Source organism: Myotis yumanensis, unplaced genomic scaffold, assembly GCF_028538775.1.
Source record: "Myotis yumanensis isolate MYYU_CA2020_CCGP unplaced genomic scaffold, mMyoYum1.0.hap1 SCAF_12, whole genome shotgun sequence".
NCBI classification, from domain to species: domain Eukaryota; kingdom Metazoa; phylum Chordata; class Mammalia; order Chiroptera; family Vespertilionidae; genus Myotis; species Myotis yumanensis.
The window spans coordinates 17,524,662-17,541,802 of NW_027223763.1; the positions used below are offsets into that span (position 1 = coordinate 17,524,662).

General features: G+C 33.9%; 1 protein-coding gene across 1 annotated transcript in view; it reads left to right on the forward strand.

Moving 5' to 3' along the window:
- The window catches only part of SHOC1 (shortage in chiasmata 1), a 56,622-nt gene that overhangs the window by 31,805 nt on the left and 7,676 nt on the right, over positions 1-17,141 (forward strand). Inside the window, exons 15-24 of the mRNA XM_070430877.1 lie at positions 793-969; positions 3,236-3,340; positions 5,714-5,892; positions 7,043-7,115; positions 9,375-9,444; positions 10,823-11,001; positions 12,660-12,777; positions 14,141-14,252; positions 15,705-15,823; positions 16,712-16,805. Coding sequence (XP_070286978.1) covers positions 793-969; positions 3,236-3,340; positions 5,714-5,892; positions 7,043-7,115; positions 9,375-9,444; positions 10,823-11,001; positions 12,660-12,777; positions 14,141-14,252; positions 15,705-15,823; positions 16,712-16,805 — 1,226 coding nt within the window. The remainder of the gene's footprint in view (positions 1-792; positions 970-3,235; positions 3,341-5,713; positions 5,893-7,042; positions 7,116-9,374; positions 9,445-10,822; positions 11,002-12,659; positions 12,778-14,140; positions 14,253-15,704; positions 15,824-16,711; positions 16,806-17,141) is intronic.

The window sequence follows — 17,141 nt, forward strand, 5'->3', positions numbered from 1 at the left end:
TCCCTTATCAGGGTGATATAAATAAGTTATTATTAAACTCTATGCTGATTACACTTTTTCTTCTTCTGTAAAGAAGAATATACTTTGACTCCTAAAGAACAGCCTGCCTGGGGGGTGGGAGCAGGGTAGAGGGCATCAATGGGAAGGGGGGAGGAGGACATACGTAATACTTTCAAAAATAAAGATAAATTTTTTTAAAAAAGAAAAAGTACAAAATAATTTAAATGTTAGAATCCAAAGAAAGAGGACAGCCTGCTTAAGAACATCATGCTCAGTATTAAAGTCAATAAGAAAGTAGTATATTACTAGTTCTTGAATATCTTTTCATTCCTTTGGTTCAATTTTATTTATGACCTTTAGGTGATTATGCAAATCTTTAAAGATTGATATTCTAGTGAAAACTAGAAACAATTTGTCATTGTTACAGATTTGTTTGGCTTAAGGTTGTAAGCTAATAGTTGAGGGAAAAGAAAAAAAATTGCAATTCTCTTTATATGGCTCTTCATAGTTGCAGTGTTGATTTAGTTACTGAATAAATCCTTTCTAATAAACAAGATAGCCATAAAATTATAGTAATTCTATGGGGGAAGGTGTTTTGTTTTTTACTAGTTTATTCAGCATAAATATCTTAAAATAACCTCTGTGCAATCTTATGTACAATATCATGATATTTTAACTCAGTAAAATTTAGATAGAGTTCAGGTTTCCATGAAGTAACATGTTCAATTGGTTTGTCAAAAAGAGCATGCAATCTTTATAAAAACACTTCCTTTAATGCTTTCATGTTTACAGATAGCCAGTGCCACGCGTACTGTCTCCTAGAAGCAGCAGCTACTCCTATCTTAAAAAAACTCGGGTGCCTCTGTACTCTCCCTGTTGCTAGTTGGAAATTTGCCACTGTTCTTTTTGACCAAACAAGATTCCTCTTAAAGGAACAAGAAAAAGTAGTAAGTGATGCTATTCATCAAGGTGAGTGCAAATAAAAGTCACATTATTTAAAAGGATATTAATTTATGGGTTATATATCAAGTTAGTAAAAATATAGAATATGCAAAAAATTAGTCTTGGATGAAGGCATAACTGCAATTCAGCATATAGCACCCATACACCGAAACTGGAGAATCAGCTAAGTAAGGGAGAAAGGGGAAGAAATATAATCTGGCATTGCTCCTTAGTGAAGCTCCATTGACTTATACAGGGTGGGGCAAAAAGTAGGTTTGCAGTTGTTTGTATGGAAAATAATCCAATAAGTAATAATACAAAAATAAATTCTGTGTTTTGCATACTCACAACTGTAAACCAACTTTTGTCCCACCCTGTATTACTTGACAGGTTCCTATTATAGAAACTAATTTAACCCCTATTAATGTTAACATATGAACCACCTGGTTTCCTCCCCCAAAAAGGGGGAAAATAAAAAACAAGAACAGATTAAAGTCCATTCGCAATGTCTGGCATCCAGTCAAAGGTTATCAGGCATTGTAAGAGACAGAAAAACCAGTAATTGTTCAAAACCAGTAATAAGTAGAAAACTGTAGTAGCGGCCAGAGGAAAAAAAGATATGTTGCATAAGAGAAACAAGGATATGGGTGACACCAACTTTCTTGTCAGAAATAATGCAAGTAAAAAGATAGTGGAGTAACATCTTTAAAATACTGAAGAAGCCCTGGCTGGTATGACTAAATAGTTAGAGCTCCATCCCGTGGACTGAAGGGTCTCTGGTTTGATTCTCGGTCAAGGACATGTACCTCAGTTGCAGGTTTGAACCTCGGCCTCATTGAGGCATGTGTGGAAAGCAACTAATAGGTGTGTCACTCTCACATCTATGTGTGTGTGTCTCTCTCTCTCTTATTTACTCTCTCTCCTCTTCCCTCCCTCCCTCTACTCTCTCTGAGACTCAATGGAAAAAATATCCTCAGGTGAGAATTTAAAATATATATATATGCTGAAGAAGAAGAAAAAACCATCAACCTAGTTTTCTATACTGGGCAAAAATATATTACAAAAACAAAGGTGAACTAAAGATGTTTTCAGCCATACAAAAGCTGAAAGAATTCATGAGCTGCAGACTTACACTGTAAGGAATGTTCTCCTAAGGGGAGGAGAAAAATGATATCAAATCTGGTTTCTCTGTTCTGTTCTCATCACTTCCAGGTCATGAGTGACTTGTTTCCACAAGTCCTTCCCAAGGCAGAAGATACTACCCATAATTGGTTCTCCTATTGCTTCTTTTTTTTTTTTTTTAAATATATTTTATTGATTTTCCACAGAGAAGAAGGGAGAGGGACAGAGAGCTAGAAACATCGATGAGAGAGATCAATCAGCTGCCTCCTGCACGCCCCCCACTGGGGACGTGCCCGCAACCAAGGTACATGCCCTTGACCGGAATCGAACCCGGGACCCTCCAGTCCGCAGGCCGACGCTCTATCCACTGAGCCAAACCCGTTTGGCTCCTATTGCTTCTTGATCCCCAATAACTACTGCATATTTGCCTCATCTTTTTTTTTATTAGATCAGCATTTTCCAAACGTTTTAGCAAAACTCTGTTCAAATAAGTATTTCATGGGATTCCACTATTTAAACAGAAAAGTAGAGCTTCTCTGGTTATGTTAGGGCAGTGGGTCCAGAATGTCTCACTTCTGTACACAGTGAAATCCAAGCTATCACCCTCAAAAAGCTGTGGAGCTTTGTGGACACGTTGATTAGACCGTTGGCCTGTCCCTGTGAATACATCTCTTGTTTAAGTCATATCTTTAGACAAATATTTCCAGGTGTCTACCTCCATTTGTAGGTATTGCTTTATGTTCTGATCCTCTACCTTTATTTTAACCAGTTGGCATGTTATGAGTTTAATTTTCTTCTTGTTTCATAACTGGGAATCATTTACCTGTTTTCCCACCAAGAGTAGAAATAATTGAATGTGCTTTGGAAACAAAAAGAGTATGAGCTCTAAGGTTAGCTGTCTGGGTTTAAATGTCAGCCCCACCATTTATTCACAAATTGACCTTGGATAGTTACTTAACCTCATCCACAAAATAAGATTCATAATAAACTTGCCTGATAGAGTAATTGTTATAGATTTAATGAAATAACCACCTTATACACAGCCTGGCACAGAGTAAGCACTCAATAATAAATATTCGCTTTTATTGTTAAACATTCTGATACATATTCTAAAATTTTAATATATATCCTACGTTTTTTAATACATTTAAATATGTTTTTGCTTACTTAGGTACAAATGCTGAAAGAGAAACGACATTTAGGCATGCTGGTCTCTTACACCTTCTGGTCACAATTCGAGATGTCCTTTTAACATGTAGCTTGGACACAGCACTGGGTCAGTAGGGAAATTTTTTAATTTTCCTTTTCTTCCTATTGAAATATTTCATCTGAAATAACTTTCAATTTTCTGAAAAAGATGCACCTTATAAGAAATTATGTAGCTTCTTATACTTCTATGTAACACTTATCATTGCCTAAAAAAAAATAGGTTTAGGATTCCCTCATCTAGGCCTGAATTACAGAATCCTAATGACCTTAGCAGATTTGATTGTATAATCATTATCATGCACTAATTTTTAGTATAAGCTGATATTTTCCATATACATTTTAGGCCATTATTAAATGTCTGTGGCTTTAAATCTTTTCTAGATGAAATATGACTAAGTTATTAGTAGTAATGCCTTTTGCAATTTTTAAATTGTGTGTGTAAATGAGGATATAAACTATTTGAGTGATAAAAATAAAACTAATTTAAATGTGTTGAAAAGTTTATGATCCTGAAAATCTTTACTAAATTATCAGAATCTGTCTTACTACATTACTGCTTTAAGTCCCTTATTGCAGAATTATTGAGCATTATTCAGTAATGTTATACTTATAGGATTATGTTTTATAATTTAGAATGTTTTGAACCTATCCTATATAATAAAAGCCTAATATGCTAAGAGTCCAGTCGTCCATTCAACCAATCAAAGAATAATATGCTAATGATATGCTAAGGCTGCTCAACTGCTCACTGTGATGTGCACTGACCATCAGGGGGCAGATGCTCTGACCAGTAGGTTAGCTTGCTGCTGGGGTCCAGCTGATCAGGACTGAGAGAGATGAGCTGGACATGCCCTGGAGCCCTCCCGCGGTCCTTCCCTGGCTGGCCAACCTCCTGTGTCCCTCCCCAACCCTGATCATGCACCAGTGGGGTCCCTCAGCCTGGTCTGTGCCCTCTCACAATCCGGGACCCGTTGGGGGATTTCAGAGAGCCGGTTTCGGCCCAATCCCACAGGCCAGGCCGAGGGACCCCACTGGTGCACGAATTTGTGCACTGGGCTTCTAGTTTTAAATATAAAGTGAAAATAAATTTTCTCTGATTTCTGACCCAGATGTTTTATCTGTGACCCAAATATTATTTCTCTAATCCAAGGTTTTAGAGATAAGTATTAAGCAGCAGTAAGTTATAGTTATACTCCCTCTGCAACCACTGGGAGTTATAATACTTGGCTAAGTATTATATTATCTAGCCAAGTATTAGAACTAAATTATAGTTACTCTTAGAGGACCTAGCATGGTGCTTTTCCTTTCTTTTCCAGTTAAACCACTTGGGTGTTGATGCTGGATCAGGTTGTCTTATCTCCGTCCTCAGACAAGTAAGGTTTGGGAGCTATAGCCCTAATTTATAGAACCTAGTAGAATTAGTATAACGGTATAGTGTCACATGCCCTTCTATTTAGTTACCTGTCTTCATTAGTCTTTCTGGCTTCATAAAAGACTGTCAGTCCCATTAACAGTCAGGCTGATGTTAAAGCATAATAATAAGGCAGATTTTCAGATTCTAGCATATCTGAGCTCCCCGTGCTATAGAGAGAATTGTGACTCATCCATGCTCAATACTAATCAAAACCTTGGATTAGAGATTATGGAGGATTGCTTGAAGCATATTCGCCTTTAGGTACTCTACAATTTACCCTAGGATTAGGTGAGACCATTGAGAGCTATGTACTTGAATTGTTTTTGCTTCTCAAAGAAATGCATTTACTAAATTAAACTTTGGCATTACTATTTGGCTACCTTGAAGAATATTATAGCTCAGCTGGTGTGGGTCAGTGGTTAACCATTGACCTATGAACCAGGAGGTCACGGTTCCATTCCTGGTCAGGGTATATGTGCAAGTTGTGGGCTCGATCCCTAGTTCAGGGCATGCAGGAGGCAGCCAATCAATGATTCTCTCTCATCATTGATGTCTCTCTCTTTCCCTCTCTCTTCCTCTCTGAAATAAATAAAGAAAAAACATTTAAAGAATATTATAAAAGTAAAACCCTTGTTGGAAAACTAACTTTGTAAGCTCTACATACCAAGCCATAATGAGTAACCTAACTGCGTTGGACATTTTTAGTGGAGGGCTTTTTCACTCCTCTAAACCTCTTGAAATCGAAGAGCAAGTTAGGTTGTTGTTCTTTCCTTCCCTCTCTGTAGTGGCAGAAGAAAGGTCTGTGGGGGTCTAGCTGCCTGCTCTGCTCCCTACCAGAATTCTGTCTTTTCTCACAGCTTTCAGTTTGCTACCTCTCCCAAGCTAGCAAACCGGAAGATTCAAGGGTAATGATGCAGAGTTTCAAACCAAGAGGATGAAAGGAAATTTTAATTCTTTTTTGTCCATGGAGTTTCTCAAAGAACAAAAAGTCTCACCCGCCCCCCCCGCCCAATTTTGTTTTAACAGGATATTTGTCAAATGCAAAAGATGTGTACAAAAGCATTTTAGGCTCCTATTTGGATAACATTTGGAGACAGCTAGAGATTGTACAGTTTATTAGGGAAAAAATGCCTGAAACCAACTACAAAATACAAGAATTGCAATGTCAGATATTAAATCGGATGCAAAGTGAACAGCAAATTAAGGTTAGTACTGGAATAAAGCAGGTAACAATAATTAGCTTAAACAAGAACTGGATGTAAGATAAATTTTTACATTTAATTTTGAAATTATAAAATAGTCTATACCCGTGGTCGGCAAACTGCGGCTTGCGAGCCACATGCGGCTCTTTGGCCCCTTGAGTGTGGCTCTTCCTAAGCCTTAGGAGTACCCTAATTAAGTTAATAACAATCTACCTACCTATATAGTTTAAGTTTAAAAATTTGGCTCTCAAAAGCAATTTCAATCGTTGTACTGTTGATATTTGGCTCTGTTGACTAATGAGTTGCTGACCACTGGTCTATACTATTTGGTCCCTCAATAGTTTTCTTCTAAGTTAACAGAACAAAATTGGATCCAGAGAAAGGATGATTTGCATCATTATTCATATGTCTTAAATTTTTTTAAAAAATTTTATTATATACAATTTTTTATGGATTGCTTCTTCAAATCTCAAAAGTGGTATCTGTTCTTATAAGTATATGAATGTTGTTTAGTCCTTGTAAGTTCATCAACATTTACCAATAATAGAACTATAATAATTTATTTTTAGAAATTGAGCCAGAATCTCATCTTATGTGATTCTATCAAAACAACAACAACAACAAAAACACTTAGTTTATGCCTAGGATTATATTGGAAATTTTTGCCCACCCTACCTCAAGCATATGAAGTTACATTAATAAATATTTAAGAGAAAATACTTTTAAAAATATTTACAAGCAGAAAAGCATTTCAAATGTTTTACATTGAATCTGGTTACAAATTTGGCCTTTTTCTTCTTTTTCCTCTCTGTCCCTCCTATATTTTTATCTCCAACTTTATGGTTACTTGGCAACTTGCTTACGTCACTAAAATAAAATAAAATAATCAGTAAGAAATTTAAAACTGAAATTGATTTGTTGTCCCCACTCCACCCCTAAGCCAAGAATGTCCTACTGCAAAATAGTTTCCTCATTAATATTTGACCTTATTTTGTATTTAAACATATCTTTTACAACGTGAATATTTACTTGGTAATCGTATAGCCATTCGTTTCATAACCAATTAAGTTTGTTATTTTGTCACTGTAGCAAAACTATGAAAAAGAATAAGCAATCAGATATACGTTTATGAGAAATTCTTATTTTTGGTCAGGTGCTGATTATAATAAGAATGGACTCAGATGGTGAAAAACATCTACTCACTGAAATCCTTAACAAAATGGAAGGTATGCAATTTTAAATTATGCTTCATTTGCTAACATATGCTTGAACATAAAAATGTATTGATCTAACCAAGTTTTAAAATTAAGATATAATTAACATACCATAAAATTTATTCTTTAAAATTAAATAACTTAGTGATATTTAATCAGTTTTTAAATCAATCTGGACTATAAACCTGCAAAATATAAATATTCTATAATGTACTGATGTGAACATTAAATGTATTTATACATATGTTATTATTATTATTATTATCAGTTGATACCTTTTATTGAATGTCTACTAGTTGCTAAATAATAGTGACTACTTACAACTCTATGAATAGGTTTTACTAACTCAATTTTACAAATAAAGGAACTAAAGTTCATAAATGTAATGTAGCAAGCCAAATCTCACAGGTAGTAAGTTTGGGAATCAGAATTTGAACCTCGGTCTCTCTTGTTCCACTGTTATTCTTCAGTTCATTCTTCTACCCACTGCAGCCTCCTCTGCCAGCCATTTCCACCTTGTGCTGTGGAACCTACTGCTTATATGTAAACTCTTCTTCACCTCCTTTGTCTTAAGTAAAACCTAATTTTCCCCAGATGACACTGCTTCCCTGTATTCTTCTCATTTAGAATCTGACTCATTTTCTCTCTGTCTCTCTCTCCCTCTCTCCTTCTCTCCCTCTCTCCCTCTCTCCCTCTCTCCCTCTCTCTGTAATGTCTTATTATTTCATTCAGTTTTCCAATCCTGGGGAGATGAGTTCATATTCACCAAATTCACAAGATCCTTACTAGTACCAAAAAGTAAGAGCAATAGTTAACAGTGGTGGGGCTGAACCTGCCACAGTTGTCTGGAATCTGGGTACAGTAATTGGGAAAAAAAATTCTAATTAGGAAAATGCTGAGCAATGTTAACATTAAAAACAAAGGGATCTGGTAGGGGAGGGGGGGTAAGGGGGAAAGATCAACCAAAGGACTTGTATGCATGCATATAAGCATAACCAATGGACGCAGACACCAGGAGGGTGAGGGCATGAACGGGAGTGGGGTCGGGGCGGGGGGAGCAATGGGGGGTAAGTACACATATGTAATACCTTAATCAATAAAGAAAAAAAAGGGATCTGGGTAACCAAAGGAATATTTTTTTTAAGAAGTTGAGAAAATATTCCTGCTCCACAAAGAATACTTAAACCTGCTAATTGGGGCACCTTTTCTTTGATGTCACTTAAGATATGTTGACAAATTATTACTGTACATATACCTCTTATCTAGGCTTCACACTGAACATCCCTATTTCTTTTGGTATTTGGAATTATATCATCACTACTCTTAGTATTTTATTTCAACAAGGTCTGCTGACACAAAAATATTGACTTTATACACTGACAAATGTTTTTACTCTCTAACTGGTAACTATCCTCTATATCTAGGAGCGAGGCCCTTTTTTCTATTGAGTGTTAGAAAGTAAAAATGTAGTTCCATCATTCTATGTGTTTTTAAGATCCTAGTAATGCACTCAGCAAGTAATCTGCTTTGGAATCATAGCTAACACAAATCATTTAAGGAGATTAAACTTTTAAATTATATGACCTTATAAATTATAAAAGAAAAATCATACTCCCTCCTTTCTTCTTGCTGCCAAAACTATTGTCATGTCAATTCAAGTAAATGTGATATTATTAAGCATTACTTTGTCATTACTATATCATATCACTGTAAACTTTACAATTGACAGAGTACACTAATAGAGTGTAGAATTTACTTTAACTAGAATTAGCTATTCTTAAATATGTCTGTAAAAAATAAACTGTATGTGTGGATACAGAATTTAATGGAGTTTATTATATTTTGTTAAAAAGTAACATGAAATTGAAATGCAGTCTCCTGATGTTTGGTTACATACTTTAAATTTTACCAGAGGAAAAAAAGGTAAAATCTACCATAATTTTTAGTTAAATAAAGTTAACTGCACAGAATTGGTAAGTTTAATTTGGTTATTTTAAAATTAAGTTTTTGATCCACTTTATTATTTTAGAAAGTAAACTCAGAATTTCCATGCTTATACACACAACATTCACACAGAAATATTGCCCATGGTTTAAACTTTCTGATACCCTAGATTTAGAAAAATAATCTCTCAAATTGTATTTTAAGCAGTTTCCTTGTTCACAGATGTTTCATTCATTTTTGTGGTAGTGAATACATGACACACTTTAAAAATACACATGAACAAAACACCGGGAAAATCTTTCTTTCATTCCTCTTTTTTTCCAACAGGTTTAAAATTGACTGTCTTACATTCAAACAAAAGAAAAGATTTTCTGGAATCTGAAGGTGTTTTAAATAGGTAAAAATGTGTTTCTTCATCTATGGGGAGCAAACATTCAAATTCCCCAGGAAAAGCACAATTTCTCCTAGAATTTAACTTTTAAAAAAAGGTTTAATAAAGTTAATGTCTCTACCCTGTACCTGAAAAAAGCTTCACACAGAACACTTTAATTCAGTTTATTGCCTTGTGTTAAATATTTTGTTGTCCAAAAATTTAGTTCAATCTTGCTTTAATATCCCCAAATTATCATTATTATTGTTATTGTCAGTACAGAAAGTGCCTATTTAGACTTACCAGTGTTTTTGTTTAGCATTGTTATTTTTTTATATTTCCTTCCTTTGTTTGGGTTCTCCTTCTTCCTAGAGTACATTTTTATAAATTCTCTCAGTGAGGTTCTGCTAATGATAAAATTAGTGTCGACTTGACTAAAAATGTTTTTATTTTGCCTTATTTTGTATAGGAATTATTTATTCCTAATATTGGATCTAAATAATAAAAAGAGAAAATGTAAATCAAATAGAAGCCCATAAAAGCTAGACATAAATACCTTTTAACTTCTGTCTACATTGCTCTGGGTAGAAAGCAGTGCTAGAGAATTTTAATTACAGTAAGAGCTGTTATATGGCATTTGAAGATGGGAAAGATAACTTTATAGTATTTAAGTTTTCACCTTTTTTGTTGTTGTTAAATCACTTATGAAGCCCATTGAGGGAAAAAAATAACTGCACTTCATAGTTGTCAGGTAATACTCTGTTACATAGATTCTCAAAGGTTAAAACCTCACATTTGTAGGAAAATGAGATTGATTTCTCATGATGACTTGTCTGTTATGGATAAGCCTCAGGTAATAAAATTAAGGTCCCTTGCATTTGAGGATGTGAAATAGTCTACAGTTGTGTGTGTGTGTGTGTGTGTGTGTGTGTGTGTGTGTGTGTATTTTTATTGATTTCAAAGAGGAAGGGAGAGGGAGAGAGAGAGATAGAAACATCAATAACAAGAGAATCACTGATCGGCTGCTTCCTGCACATCCCACATGGGGCATCAAGCCTGCAACCCAGGCATGTGCCCTGACCAGGAATTGAACCATGACCTCCTGGTTCATAGGTCGGCACTCAACCACTGCAGCCATGCCAGCTGGGCTAGTCTACAGTTTGTTATATTTGAATTTTAAAAACAACAACAACAACAAAAAACTATGACCATCAAAAAAGATAAAAATAGATTAGCAACAATTGGAGAACAAATAAACAGAAAGTACACCAGTGCTTTTCCAAGATAAATAGGCATAGATTAGAGAAGAGTAACATAAGCAAGCCAAAAAGAGTTATCTTTTAGCATTCGAAGTAAATAATTGCACAAGTATAGTTACATTTTCTTGGCTTTCTTATGTCTTCAGTACAAGTTCCTGTGTAGTGGTACCTAATCAATATATTGGAGCAGATTTCCCCTGGAGTAATTTCTCATTTGTGGTGGAATACAATTATGTAGAAAACTCTTGTTGGACTAAACACTGCGAACAATTGAATATTCCATACATGGCCTTTAAAGTGATGCTTCCAGACACAGTTTTAAAGAGTAAGAATATGAACTAATTTTTTTTATTTCATTAGAATGAAATTTCTGTTCTCTGTTTCTTATCTGTGGAAAGGGAATAAACTATGGCATGAGAAGACTTGAGTTTAAGCTCTAATCGTACCACTATCCATGTAACCTTGAACACGTTCTTTAACTATCTCATACTCATATTCCTCATCTGAAAAGCAAACTTTACTGATCATATTTATCTTCATCCCTTTAACTTCTAAATTTTACTTATATAGCATAATTTTATTATAATTATATATAATATCAATCTGATACTTTTATTCAATAGTATTTTATTGAATTTTAGGGAAAAATTATGTTGGATAATTAGTATCTTGACTGATTCAGAAAACTTTTAATAAGCAACAAAAATTATGCACAAATACTTAGAAAAGAATCCAAAGCCACTTTGGTTTCTTTGCATTTCTCACTTCACATGACTAAGGTTGTGAATTCTCAGACCATTTCATTGAAAAAGCCCATGGAGTTTTACTCCCAGTGCATCTCTCAGTATTTGCCATAAGTTACTTTCTATCCAACTGAATTATGAGTGGGAAGTTTGAATTCTTAGTCATTCCAACTCAATTCTAAAGTACACCATAATTCTTATTTAGAATCTTTAATATTTAGAATTAAATGTTAAGTTGATTAACCAATTAAAGAATGGGCCCAAGAAAAGATAAAAGATAAGTATGCTTGTTTATATTTAGAAGCTTCTTTCATTTTCTCGAAGATGAATTTAATTTATTCAATCAGTTCTTTGGGCATTTACAATGTTTCAATTCACTATTATACTGTAAGATAAAGTAGTTTTATATCTTATATATCTTGATATACTTGTTCTAAGAAATTCGAATTCCAAGAGGTAAAATTAATTGCTGGGTCAAATGTATACACACATTTATATATTGCCAAATATCCTTCCAAAAATGCTATTCCAATTTATATTTGTGCAGAAAGTGTGAGAGGATACTTTTCCCATATCTTTACAATAAGTCGGCATTATTAATCTTTTAAATATTTGACATAATTATAGGCAGAAAATATTTTATAGTTGTGTTAATTTGCATATCTTTGATTATTCATATCTTTTCAGATGTGAATTGATCTTGTATAGCCATTCTTTTGTAAGTTGCCTGTTTATGTCCTTTGTCCATTTATCTATCGAGGCATTTATTCTTTTCCTATTGATCTGTATCATTTCCTATAGGTTATAGTACATAATTTTAAATTTTGATCAGCATATTTACACAGTAAATGTCCAATATATACTTAAGTGAATAAAGCAGGTTTTAATATTCTGTTAGATTATAATCCTATTTTTTTCTTTTCTTTTTTTCTTTTTAAGTGAGTGTACATGTGATAAGCAAATATATAGGAGAAAGTCTGGAAGTATGTACTAAACTTCGTTTTAGTATATAGTAGTTTTAGTAAGATCTGTTACCTTTTCTTTCTAAGTAATAGGATAACATAGTTTTTATTTTATTCTTCAGAACTTTCTTTATTCTGACTTCCGATGTTTTACAGTGAATATGTTTTTATTTTTATACGACTCCTTGAACATACACTTTAAACATGTTTAGTAAAAAATTAGAAAGAGCTGAGGGATGAGAAAAAAGAGAAATATTTATAAATTTTCTGTTATTTAGGAAACAACTTGCTGGATAGTTTTGGTGGTTTTCTTTTGGAAATCCAGGTTCCATATGTATTGTTTGCATCTGAAGGACTTCTTAATATTCCAGAAATACTTCAGTTGTTAGAATCCAAGTAAGTTATAGATTTCATAACTTTAACCAAGTATATATATAATGGCTAAATATTATTCTATACTAGAGGCCCAGTGCATGAAATTTGTCCCAGGCCTGTTCCCTCTCACAGTCTTGGAGCCCTCAGGGGATGTCCGACTGACTGCGGGGAGCAGGCCTAAGCTGGCAGTCGGACATCCTTAGCGCTGCTATGGAGGCAGGAGAGGCTCCCACCACCACTGCTGTGCTCGCCAGCTGTGAGCCCGGCTTCTGGCTGAGCAGTGCTCCCCCTGTGGGAGCACACTGACCACCAGGGGGCAGCTCCTGCATTGAGCATCTGCCTCCTGGTGGTCAGTGTGCATCATAGCGACCACTAGTTCCGCTGTTTGGTCGATTTGCATATTAGCCTTTTATTATATAGGATTATATGGTACTATTTTCAGATTCAAGCCTGGTATTATATCACACAGGAAAAGTTTTCCAGAAAGCTTATGTCAGTGTACATTTCTCTTCCTCTACTACACCATAATAATTATTAAATATTATTTTTCAGTAACATATCAATTTTGTGAAGAAAAATATTTCATTATTGTTTAAATTTATATCTTAATAGTATTTTTTTGGTTCTAGCAAATAAAAACATATAATTCACAGACTTATATATTCATAACTTTGGGTCATTGATAATATTGAGAATGACTATTCTTATTTAGAAGACTTTAAATACTGCCTGGGAAACAGGACTATGAAGGTCTAAATGAATTTTCACATTTTTAGAACTTTAGTTCTAGGTTATACCAACACTGAGAATTTTAAAATCACATAAAACACTTTATCAAGACACACAGTTGTCATAGTGATGTTAGACATTGGGCTTTATCTCAAGGAAAGATGACTGTGCTGTGACCTTAGTTAAAATGCAGATTTACTTTCTGTGCTTTTATTTTTATATCTCAAGGCTGTGGGGCATTCACAGAAACTTCTGAGCTAATAAAAGGTAATTTTAAAAAAAGATAGCTAAAATCTAAGTCAGTTTTAAGGAAAAAGAAAATTCTGATAAATACAGAATGTTTAGTCTCATAGCATGATGTTTTGGTTTCATTAATTATTATTTAAAAAGCAGAATAAATTGGCCAATATATTTGTAATAGTATTGTGTTCAGTAATACTTAGCAAAGTACCTACGGCAACACATGGTCAATGAATTTGTCATATATACTGAATAAATCATAATTTCATATCTCAAATTGATAAAATTGAATAAATTGACGTATAAGAGAAAAAGCACAGTAGTTCAAATAATTTTATATGCAAGAGGACAATCGTTTTTCTTAAAGAATTTTCTTAACCATTTCATTGTCACCCCCAAATATTGTATTTTACAGCTATAATATCACACTAGTGGAGAGATGCTACAGTGAGTCGATGAAATTCTTTGGAGGTACGGAGTATTATGTAGTAGTGACAGTTGATGAACACACTGCCATAATTTTGCAGGTAAAACTATACAATCAAAAATAAATCAAATAAATTAAAAAGATATATAACTATGTAATTTTGTTATTAGCTTTACTATAGAGAGCTTAACACGATCTATTAATGATTTCTTCCAAAACTTTGCAAGTGGGCCACAAGTGCCAAAATCATGACTGTGAAAAATGTCCATTACCAAGCTTCTTTGATGCTTTTAATTTTTAACATACTTTAAGACAAAGCAAATATAGAATCTTTAATATTGTATATTGTCCTATTTTTTAATGTATTTATATAATAAGTATAGTGTTGAAAACTTTAAAAACTCAATCCTAGCCACTGTGTTTCTTAAAAGGGGGCAGTATGTTAGTCCATGATCGGTAATATGGCATTTCCTGTGAGGTAAGTTGGAATTGCCAATAAATAGCTGGTTTTTAACGAGAGAGTGTCTCTTAAAAAATCCACATAGTTTATAATTTAAGATATAAAAATTCTTGTCTGAATCTCCTTGATGTTTGCTTAATTGAAGAAACCAGTTTGACGGTATAGAATAGAAATTAATGAGAAATATTATGAGCAAATGTTAACAATATAATAATTATATGATGAAAACACAAAGCTCTATTAGAGGGTTTGTTTTTTTTTAAGGATTTGTTTTTGTTTGTTTAATATATTTTTATTGATTTCAGAGAGGGAGAGAGAGGGAGAGAGAGATAGAAACATCAATGATGAGAGAGAATCATTGATCAGCTGCCTCCTGCATGCCCCACATCGGGGACCAGCCCACAACCGGGGTATGTGCCCTGTCGGGGAATGGAACAATGACCCCTTAGTTCATAGGTCGACACTCAACCACTGAGCCATGCTGGCCAGGCAGAGGGATTCTTAAGAGATATTGTGTCTTGTATATTTAAGATTCTTTTAAAAAGCAGTTATTTGGGGAAAATATTGTTTAGGAAAACTGTTTTAATCACTTACATAAGTTACTATTAGAGTAAGCCACTTCCTGAATTATTTGCTCGATCAAAGATTGTGTTAAAGGAAAAAGAGAATTCCAGACCATTACATAGAGATTCCTAGAAGCACATTAACTGCTGCTTTCTCATTTTCCTTAAGGAAGCATTGGAAGCAAATTATCTATTTTAAACATAGTTTCTGTAGCCTTTAGGAGTAGCCAGACCCCTATCTACAAAGGACTTGACCCAAATTGGGACACTGCAGGCTGCTTTCTTCATAGCTAGGACTTTGGGAGATTCATGAGCCTTTCTTGCTGAAACTCACTAGTTGTTTTGTATCTACTGTAGCTTTCCCCCCAGTACTTCCAGTGTGATTTTATTTTTTTCATCAAATAGAAGCCCAGGCCCATGCTTCTCCTCAAGCTATAATCTATATACTATAGATTTTGAAATACGGTACCAGTAATTTCATAACAACTATTAACCTAGTGAATCTTTTTTATTTATTTATTACTGGTAGGATCTAGAAGAATTGAATTGTGAGAAGGCGTCAGACAACATCATTATGAGACTGATGGCATTATCATTCCAGTACAGCTATTGTTGGATAATTTTATATGCCAAAAAAACAAACTCAGAGTAAGTAAACATTTCTTCATCTAAAGTCACATTCATATTTTTTAAGTTTTATTCAGTCCTCTTCTGTGAATAGAAGTAGCTCCGCTAATTTTCTGCTTGCTCATCTGGTCTGCTTTAAGGCAGGGATTCTCAAGGTGGAGGCATGCCCATAGGCAAACAAATGGAGATTTTGGAGATATGTTTCCCCTGGACATGCTGTACAAATCATCCTCTCCTCCTCTACCTCCCTAAGAATTGCCGCTTTAAGTATTTCAATTCTTATTACTTTAAAATTCTTGTACTTGTCTGTTAAAAGATAAGTCATTCTTAAATCACTTCTAAAACCTTATTAAATATACCAACTAATGAACATCTTGCTATACTTTTTTCATTAACGAAGAATTATAAAAAAAAAAAATCCAGCCAAGACACTGACCAGTAAGGGGATAAGTTAAATTTCTCCCCTTCCTCCCCACACCCTAGCATCTCCTAGATTTAACAATATTTTTTAAAATGGAGGTGGGAAAAAAAAATTTTTTTCAAAAAAAATACTGAGTAGACAAATACCCATGAGTCTGCCATTCTAGTATTGTGTTAGCCAGGTTATTTTAACCAGTTAACTGCCAGGCATCCAAACTGGAAACCATCCCCACACGCCATGATATTTTGAGTTTAATTTTAAAAATCAATTTGCAATGAATATTATAAAAATAAATATATTACTCACAATTCAGGTGTTCTTGAATATTTTCAGTTGAAAATTCTCACAAAAAATGATTTTTAAAGCATCTACAGACACTTATGGTGTACAAAGGGTTAATAACATGAAATATGGAAAACAAAATGAATTTTTAATAAGTATAATCAGATGTCAAGTGAGTGGAAGTATAGTAATAAAATTCTTTTTAGGTATTATCTTACAGAAAAGACACTTCATCACCTAGCACTGATTTACGCAGCTTTAGTTTCATTTGGACTAAAATCAGAAGAACTGGATGTAAAGGTATTTTTTTCCTATATGTTTGTTCATAAGTATTTTTCATAAACCAAAATTATACTCAAACCCATATACCCAATGAGAAGAAACATTAAATAGGTAAATCAAAACTGCCTAAAAGTCAAAGAACAGTTTTTAAATTAATGAATATTCTTTCCACCTAAACTTCTGTTCTAAAAGTCTTTAGTTTAGTAAATATAAAATAATATTTTATCTCTTAATTACTACCTGTATTTATTTGAAACATAGCAGGATATGAATAAAAATAAACATATCCCTTGATCAAAAATGCTCACTTTCCCTGACCGGTTTGGCTCAGTGGATAGAGCGTCGGCCTGTGGA